Source organism: Saccopteryx bilineata, chromosome 2, assembly GCF_036850765.1.
Source record: "Saccopteryx bilineata isolate mSacBil1 chromosome 2, mSacBil1_pri_phased_curated, whole genome shotgun sequence".
Classification (NCBI taxonomy): domain Eukaryota; kingdom Metazoa; phylum Chordata; class Mammalia; order Chiroptera; family Emballonuridae; genus Saccopteryx; species Saccopteryx bilineata.
Window position 1 is genome coordinate 377,512,433 of NC_089491.1, and position 9,738 is coordinate 377,522,170.

Here is a 9,738-nt window from a genome sequence, read left to right on the forward strand (position 1 = left end):
CCCCATTTTCTGAATTGATGTAAGAGCATTAGAAATACTGCTGTCTGGGGGCTGTCTAACTATTGGGACCATAACTCATATCTGCATCATTCATTCATTGTTCAATCAATTATTGAATACCTACTGTGTATGACACTGTATATTTTATCCTGATAGAATAAAGAGTAGAACAAAGTTTGAAAACCACCAGCTCACAGGTTAAGTTTAGACCACAGAAATATTTTATTTGGCCCAGAAGGTGCTTTTTTAAAAAATTGAATTAATACCAATACTTAAAAGTAGGAATATTTCCCAATAAAAATTGTAATCTTCAACCAGTTCAGCCCATATTCTAACCAGGTGGTGGCACAGTAGATAGAGCATTGGACTGGGACACGGAGGACCCAGGTTTGAAACCCCGAGGTTGCCGGCTTGAGCAAGGGCTTATCTGGTTTTAGCAAGGCTCACCTGCTTGAGCCCAGGGTCACACTGGCTTGAGCAAGGGGTCACTCGGTCTGCTGTAGCCCCCCGATCAAGGCACATATGAGAAAACAATCAATGAACAACTAAGGTGGTGCAATGAAGAATTGATGCTTCGCATCTCTCTCCCTTCCTGTCTGTCTCTCCCTATCTGTCCCTCTCTCTGTCTCTGTCACACACACACACACAAAAATTTGTATTCCAGCTTCTATTGAATAATTAGAGGATCTGCAAGCATTGCCCCTTTAGATGGGTCCTATGTTCTTCATTCAGCTGCCAACGTCAGTTTCATAGCATTCAGTGCCTTCATTCTATTACATTACTTGCCTGGCCCCTCCCAATAGACATATTTGAATTTGTGACCTCTAATGTAGCAAAGAAATGAACTGTCCTAAATAATCTGGAACCATTCAAAGGTTTGAACCTTCTTGTGGCAAGTATGGGTTTCCTTGGTTTCATGGAGTATTTTGCAAGACCCAGGGGTTCCTCAACTGATAGCAGTTCTTTACTCCTTATGCATCTAAAAGGCCCCTAACTATGAGGACTGTGTATCTTAATACTTCAGGAGCCTAGAAACAAGAAAACAGGTGGTGAAGCAGTTAGTACAAGAGGTGGAACGCCTAAAGGCAAAGGTAGAGGCAGGGACGCCTGTTTCTTAGAGAAGTACAGAGTGTCAGCGACTCCACAAACAGATCAGGCAGCTCGGGGCTGCTGCACTAGTAGGTGACAGAGATGAGGGGCCCAGGAAGCAAGGCGTGTGAAGGTTTGTGGTCCTTAGACAAGCCCAGAGGATTGTACACCCTGTGGACCCTTGTTTGTTTGTTTTTTAATCTTCAACCAGTTCAGCTCATATTCTTTAATGATTTTCTATTCCTTCCTTGTTACTGGATTTATTGGGGTGACACTGGTTAACAAAGTTACACAGGTTTCAGGTGCCCAGTTCCACAACACATCATCTGTATAACGAATTGTGTGTTCACCACCCCAAGTCGAGTCTCCTTCCATCACCATTTATCCCCCTGTACCCTCCTCCACCTCCCTCCCCACCTCCCTGTACACCCTTGTTGAGGAGAGAAGTTTATCTTTCTGCTAAAAAGAGGAGGGATGGAATGTGTAGCCAGAAACCAGCCTGGGAATCCCAGGAAGTATAGGCCCAAGTTCAGCCGTGGGGCTCAGGGAAAATTTCTGTAACCATTGAGCAGGTATCCGTGCGGATTCAGAGAGCCCTTTCTTATTTCTGCCTTTTGAGGAAGTGGAGCAGGACAGGAGAGCCAGCAGGAGCCAGTGGGGGTGGGCAGCCCGGAGCCTGCGGTCAGCCTGGCTCCCGTCATCCTCTCGCATCACTGCCTCAGGGTGAGCTAGAAGCACCCAGCACTTTGGACAGGCATTCAAATAAAAGGTCTTGAGGGAAAAAAACCACAATTAGTAGGATTAGCTAAAGTGTATTTGTGAGGTGTGAGAATGTAGATGTATGTAGGGAGGAGATGGGAGGCTCTGAAACATGCCTAGGAGTTTGGGGTTCATAAAATTAGTCGGGTCGACCCCTCATACTGAGAAGCCCAGGATCCCAGTCTGGGTCCCTGGTTGCCATGGATAAATGCCTTCCCGGGTTCCTTCTTCCTCAGCGTAACCTGAGTCTAGATGCCTGTCCTCATACTGGGAGGGAGTCATGCCAACCTAACCCCTAAGTGCTTTAGACTTCATTGACCCAGGTGATTATTTAAGACAACAACGATCGTTTCCATGGTTGGGTGGGATTAAACAAGGCTCCATTATCCCTCCCTCTGATAAATCAGTCTCGAGGTTTTCACTCAGCTTACTTTTTCTCTCTTTGGTCACTTATACTCCAGCTGAACCAGGAGGAACCAGCTGTGGACACCAGCCCAGGCCTTCGGGCATTCTGTGAAGTCACTTTTCTCTTAGCGTCCCCCTCATCCCACTGCCCACTAGCCCAGCTCCCTTCCTCCGGGCCTCAGTCCCAGCACCTGGGAGGGCTAGAGCGTCTGGGATCTCATTTTATCCCCACCTCGGATGCAGATTACCCTGGATCCTAATCCTAATTTTTTTAAATTATTGACAGGACCAGAACTTGGACCTGTCAAAAAGACTGAGTGAGAACAAGATTACATATAATGTTCTGCAGAGAGAGAAAGAGAGAATGGAGAGAGAAAATGATGTAAGTATGTAAATGAGGGTAGAAAACCCCAAGATTTTAAGGGGAAGGAGCAGAGTGACCCAGAGGTGTGGTGATAGAATGAAAAATTAAATAAAAGAGCCCCTCTGGGACAGTGGGAGAGGAAGCCGCTCCTAAACAAAGTAAATTTACTCTGGTTTCCAAGTCGACCACAACCCTCTCTCTATTCTATAACAAACTTGTTTGGCACGGCTCTAGTCAGCCTGACAGGAGCAGCTCTGATGAAGATCTCCCTTCCAAGTACTAAGCAGGCCGACCCTGCTCAGCGGCCCAGATCAGACAGGATCGGGCGCGTTCAGGGGGCTGTGGCCGTAGACGATGAAGATCTAACTATTTTTGGTTTTATCTTTGTTGCTATTGTAAGCATTGTCTTTGGAGGGTAATATCCTACGTCACTTTTCTGCTAGCTGAGGAAACCTTTTCCTTCAGCACAACTTTTTCTTTTTTCTTTGCTGCCAAACCAGGAGCAGAAATGGTAGTCTCTACCAGTGCTGGACACATGGTAGGCTCCTAATAAATGTTGTGCATCCATCTATTCATTCATTCATTCATTCATTCATTCATTCATTCATCAATTGATTCATTCAACCAATATTTTCTGCTGTGTGTTAAACACAAGTTATGACTGACTGATTGAGGGTAATGACAGCAAATGCAGTGGTTGCACTTGAAGTCATTCTCATGCCTCTAACCTAGCATCAAAGAGTCGGTGTCCATTCATTCTGGCTACTTCTAGATCTATGCCTCCAGCAGTTCCCCATCTCTGCCCTGTCTGTAACCCTCTGGGCTATGTCTCCCAGTGAGCCTTTCTACTTTTGATCTTACGATTTATGCCAATGTGTTTCAGTATTTTGGAGTATTGTAGAAGGCATTTGGGGTCTATTTCTGGCCCTGTCGTTCTCAGCCTCTTGATTTAAATAAGTATACCGTGGCTTTGAAATCCCTATATTCCTGCCTGAACTGCGGTGGCGCAGTGGATAAAGTGTCGACCTGGAAATGCTGAGGTCGCCGGTTTGAAACCCTGGGCTTGCCTGGTCAAGGCACATATGGGAGTTGATGCTTCCAGCTCCTCCCCCCTTCTCTTTCTCTGTCTCTCTCTCCTCTCTCTTTCCTCTTTAAAAATGAATAAATAAAAAAAAAAAGAAAAGAAATCCCTATATTCCTAGGATAGTCTGATGGGGCCAGGGGGCAGAGGGCGGGAGAGAGTGTGCACACAACTTACCACAAGAAGAAAAAGATCTGATATTTGGAAGCTTTGTTAGGAACTGTAGAAAAGCCCTCTTACGATGTTAGGGGCAGTAGACTAATTCTCATTTTCTAAAGAACTTTCAGTGCTGTCTGTCCCCCTTGTAGCTTACTCTCTCGTTCTTTCTCTCTTCACCTCCCTTCCTCCCTCCCTTTCTCCCTCTCACTCTCTCTGTTGCTCTACCCATCAGTAAAATAAAACATAAAGAAGGGAAAATTATATCATATGAATATTCACATTGTGTAAGAAAATGGTTCTAGGAAGGAGACTAAAAAGAAGCATTTTGCTTTCAATAATGTACAACAGTTTCAATCTTAATGCAGCCTCATATATCCATACAACTTTTGTACCTCCTTCAGCTGCTATGTATTTAGAGATTTTAAATTCTTTTTAACATTACTTTAAACAAAATTTGTTATATATTTAAATTCAGATATTAAGAACTCAGCCCTGGTGGCTGACCTGTGGTGGCGCAGTAGATAAAGCGTCAACCTGGAATGCTGAGGTCGCTGGTTCAAAACCCTGCACTTGTCTGGTCAAGGCACATATGGGAGTTGATGCTTCCTTGATTTTGGTCTTCCTCTTGATTTGGTCTTTTTTTATTTCTTTTTTTTGTGGCAGAGACAGAAACAGTCAGAGAGAGAGACAGATAGGGACAGATAAACAGGAAGGAAGAGAGATGAGAAACATCAATTTTTTGTTGCGGCTCCTTAGTTGTTCATTGATTGATTTCTCATATGTGCCTTGACTGGGGGGGCTACAGCAGACTAAGTGACCCCTTGCTCGAGCCAGCGACCTTGGGCTCAAGCTGGTGGGCTTTTGCTCAAACCAGATGAGTCTGCACTCAAGCTGGCGACCTCGGGGTCTCGAACCTGGGTCCTTCACATCCCAGTCCAATGCTCTATCCATTGTGACACTGCCTGGTCAGGCTTGATTTGGTTTTAAAATCTCCTCCCCCCTTTCTCTCATTCTCTCACTCTCTCTCCTCTCTAAAAAAAATGAATTTTAAAAAAGAACTCAGCCCTGGCTGGTTTGCTCAGTGGTAGAGTGTCAGCCTGGCATGTGGATGTCCCAGATTCGATTCCCGGTCAGGGCACACAGGAGAAGTGTCCATCTGCTTCTCCACCCCTCCCCCTCTTACTTCTTGCTTCTCTCTCTCTCTTTCTCTTTCTCTCTCTCTCTCTCTCTCTCTCTCTTCCCCCCCTGCAGCCATGGCTTGATTGGAGTGAGTTGGCCCCAGGCGCTGAGGATGGTTCCGTGGCCTCCGCTTCAGGCGCTGAGAAGAGCTCAATTACTGAGCAATGGAGCAACGCCCCAGATGGGCAGACCATCACCCCCTAGTGGACTTGCCGGCTAGATCACGGTCAGGGCATATGCAGGAGCCTGTCTCTCTGGCTCCCCCCTCTCACTGAATAAAAAAATAAAAATGAACTCAGATCTTCAGAGCATGGAGACTGCTGCTTCCCCTTTTGGAGAATGATAGTTTATCATTTCCTGGGCTCCTCCATATTACATTGTTAACTAAGAACTACCTGTAATGGGCACCCTTTTGCCAGTTCACTGGGGCATTCTTTGTTGTTGACATGGCACTATAAATCTTCTATCCTTAGCTTTTGAAGAGAGAGAACAGCAAATTGATGAGTTACATGGGTTTGGATTTTGACTCTTTGACGTGTCAAGCGTCTACTTCAGATCAAGGAGCCACAGGACAAAACCCAAGACTTGTCTATGGAAACCCCTATGCTGGTAAGACAACTTTGCCATTCACGCTGAAAGACCCCTGCCTACATCCCTTTCCTCTCGCACTCAATTTTTTTGTGTCTGAGATGCTAATTAAGACCAGTCTCACTGTTAAGACTTGCTGGGCAGAAACTGAGGACATGGTAAAAAGATTGCCAGGCGAGGAGTGTTAATTGAGAAATAAATCTGAATCTGGAAGACGCAAATCAGATCATTCGCCTGGAGGCAGCAGACACAAATTGAGTCCCGTGGCTATGTTCCAAATATATAAATCAGAGAAATGTGTCTGCGGAGAAGATATACACGTACAGAGCTGAGGAAGCTAATTACGGCTTGGAAATGGAAGCACAGGAGGCGGGTGATGCACTCAGGATCGGGCAGCTTGGGCAGCCACACGATGGCCTGACCAGGGGTAGCAAGCATGTGCTCCACGGAGATGCCTGGGTGGTTTGGAGGACAGGGAATGGGGGTGACAACCACTCTTGTCACTCAATGACCAAGGGTCAGATGTCCTTGCCAAACAGGAAGCTTTCCTTTTCTGTCTTCAAACGTGATATGAGCCTGACCTGTGATGGTGCAGTGGACAAAGTGTTGACCTGGATGGAATGCTGGGGTCGCCTGTTCGAAACCCTGGGCTTGCCTGGTCAAGCCACGTATAAGAAGTAGCTGTTACGAGTTCAGTGCTTCCTGCTCCTCACCCCCTTCTCTCTTTTCCTCTCTCTAAAATCAATAAATAAAATCTTAAAAGAAAAACAACTATGTTGATTTGGTCTTAAAATCTATTCTCAGACTCCCCAACCAGTAAGTAGCGCAGTGGATAGAGATCGACCCAGGATGCTGAGGTCCCAGGTTCGAAACCCAGAGGTGTCTGGCTAGAGTGCAGGGTTGCTGGTTTGAATGCAGCTGCCTTGAGTGCAGGATCATCTACATGATCTCAAGGTTGGTGGCTTGAAACTCAGGGTTGCTGGATTGAACCCAAAGTTCTTGGCTTCAGCAAGGGTCACTGAACCCCCAGTCAAGGCACATATGAGAAGCAATCAATAAACAATGAAGGTGAAGCAACTATGAGTTGATGCTTCTCATCTCTCTCCTCCCCTGCCTTTCCTGTCTCTCTCTCTTAAAAAAAAAAAAAAATCTATTGGCCTGACCTGTGGTGGCACAATGGATAAAGCATCAACCTGGAACGCTGAGGTCACCAGTTCGAGGCGCAGGGCTTGCCCAGTTAAGGCACATATGAGAAGGAACTAGGAGTTGCTTCTCACTTCTCTGCCCCCTTCTCCCTGTTTCTATCTCCTCTCTCTAAAAATCAATAAATAAAATCTTTAAAAAAATTTTTTTAATCTATTCTCAGACTGTTTCTGTGTTAAACTGTTACTGTGTTAATTAAAATCTCATTATCGGCCCTGGCTGGTTGGCTCAGTGGTAGAGCGTCGGCCTGGCGTGCAAGAGGTCCCAGGTTCGATTCCCAGCCAGGGCACACAGGAGAAGCGCCCATCTGCTTCTCCACCCCTCCCCTTCTCCTTCCTCTCTGTCTCTCTCTTCCCCTCCCGCAGCCAAGGCTCCATTGGAGCAAAGATGGCCTGGGCGCTGGGGATGGCTCCTTGGCCTCTGCCCCAGGCGCTAGAGTGGCTCTGGTCGCAACAGAGCGACTCCCCGGAGGGGCAGAGCATCACCCCCTGGTGGGCATGCCGGGTGGATCCCGGTCGGGCGCATGCGGGAGTCTGACTGTCTCTCCCCGTTTCCAGCTTCAGAAAAATACAAAAAAAAAAAAAAAATCATTATCCACCCACTGGAAATAGGATTATTGGTTTTTTTCTGATTATGTAACACATACGTGGCTATTGAAAATGGCCTCCTTTTTTTTTTTTTCCTTTTTTTTTTTTTTTTTTTTTTCTTTATTCATTTTTAAAGAGGAGAGAGAGAGGGAGAGAGAGAGAGAGAAGGCAGGAGGAGCTGGAAGCATCAACTCCCATATGTGCCTTGACCAGGCAAGCCCAGGGTTTTGAACCGGCGACCTCAGCATTTCCAGGTCGATGCGTTATCCACTGCGCCACCACAGGTCAGGCCTTTTTTTTTTTTTAAGAGAGAGAGAGAAGGGGACAAACAGGAAGGGCGAGAGATGAGAAGCATCAATCTTTGTTGTGGCACCTTAGTTGTTCATTGATTGCTTTCTCATATGTGCCTTGACTGGGAGGCTACAGCAGACCGAGTGACCCCTTGCTCAAGCCAGTGACCTTGGGTCCAAGCTGGTGAGCTTTTTGCTCAAACCAGATGAGCCCACACTCAAGCTGGCAACCTCGGGGTCTCTAACCTGGGTCCTCCACATCCCAATCCAATGCTCTATCCACTGCGCCACCGCCTGGTCAGGCCATTATTTTTCCCCTTATATTGACCTAGATCCCTTCTCTGAGAAGTGAATGATTTCTCTAAGAGAAGTATCAGGAGCAGTGGGGGGAGGGGCAACAATGGAGGTTACGGAAAACAACTGCTAGAACACATTTGGAGAGCTAGGGATGGTATGTTTTCACTGAATGCAATCTTTTTATTATTATTATCCTCAGGCATCCAAGAAAGTTCTTCCCCCAGCCTGGTAAGTATTTTGAATCATGAGATTGACCACATCAAATTCTTGAGAAGATTGTCCTTCCTGCTCCAGTTCATGGGAGAACCTTGGGAAACGGGTTTGTTTTTGATAACTCCAGAAGCCAATTTGTTCAGTGCCTGAAGCTGAACAAGCCTGTTGCGGTGGGAAAAGAAAGCACAGTTTACCCATCAACATTCTGCTCAAGGTCTTCACTGTGAGTTGAGTTAGTAGCAGGATCAGGAAACTAGGCAGCTAGCCGGGACAAGCTATGTCCAGTGCCCCTTCCAGGCTGGAAGCTACTTGACTCATTCGGCAAGATGAGGCCCTTTCAATCCTGGGGTTAGAGAAAGCCCGAGTGAAGCTTTCCAAATGGGAGTTAGTTTGTTCATCCTCTATATCTTGAGCTTCTACCATATACCCAGCTCCTCCCATATGCTAGATGCTGAGGATATAGTGGAAAGGAATATCGACATGATCTCGACTACATACTGCTTACATTTTTACTGACTTCTTTTTTCTTCCTTCCAGCCCTCCATCAAGAAATGCCCCAAAACAGACTTTGCTGATGACATAATTGATCACACCACGAAGGAGCAGCCCACTCAGAGCCTTTATTTGAATTGTCCAATTTGTGACAAGAGCTTCCCAGCAAAAGGAAAGCAAATCTTTGAAGACCATGTGTTCTGCCACAGTCTCTAAGTGGCCCAGCCTCTTGTATCTACACTGTACATAGATTTTGTAGAGGAGAATCTATAGCTTGTACAACAAATCATGACCCAAGATCCTGCCTAACTGAAACTATTAGGGATTTACTCAGTCCTGCTTCCTAAAGGTAGAATCATGTCGATAATCTAAAGGTTAGTGTTAAGGGCTGTTACTTCCATCCGTGTGAGCTACCACCTTTTAAATCACATAACGCTAGCTGTGTCAGCCCCTCATCTATGGTGCATGCTCTTCCATGGGTCTCCAATACAAGGGCCCTGGGATGGAAGGGACCTGGCCATTCACAACAGGCCTGGCTCAAATACTGAGTGATTGGTTTTCCAAATTGTCCCACAGCTATTCAAGGTCAGGCCTTGAATATAGTTGTATTCAGTCCTCAGTCCTACCCTTGGGGCTGGAGATTAACCAGAAGTTGAAAATTTCTTCCTCCTCTTCTTCAGGCCTCTTTATCCAACTGATTGCATTAGACTGGCCAAAAATGGCATGGCAGAGAACTCAGGCATCCAGTTTGGATACCAAAGTTTTCTTATCTTGACTTCTCAGCTCCTAATAGATGCCTCTTATTCCTGAATCATGACATGAAATATTTCAATCACAGAAAGCCTTCTTTCTCTCTGGATACCTCTGATTGGTATTTTCTACTCATTAATCTGTACTATGCACATAACTTTTATTGCTGTAAGTCCTTTCTTCACAGTTAGTAGGAGTTGTGAGGAACTGGATGTGTTTGCAACTTTATAAGCCATTGAGCTTCAATATGGATGAGTCAGAATAATGAAAACTAATATTAAT

General features: G+C 45.8%; 1 protein-coding gene across 1 annotated transcript in view; it reads left to right on the top strand.

Moving 5' to 3' along the window:
* The window catches only part of CALCOCO2 (calcium binding and coiled-coil domain 2), a 32,305-nt gene extending 22,891 nt beyond the window's left edge, over positions 1–9,414 (top strand). Inside the window, exons 10-13 of the mRNA XM_066263868.1 lie at positions 2,540–2,635; positions 5,510–5,645; positions 8,201–8,229; positions 8,752–9,414. Of these exons, the coding sequence (XP_066119965.1) occupies positions 2,540–2,635; positions 5,510–5,645; positions 8,201–8,229; positions 8,752–8,922 (432 nt within the window). The 3' untranslated portion in view covers positions 8,923–9,414. The remainder of the gene's footprint in view (positions 1–2,539; positions 2,636–5,509; positions 5,646–8,200; positions 8,230–8,751) is intronic.
* Positions 9,415–9,738: the final 324 nt, after the last annotated feature.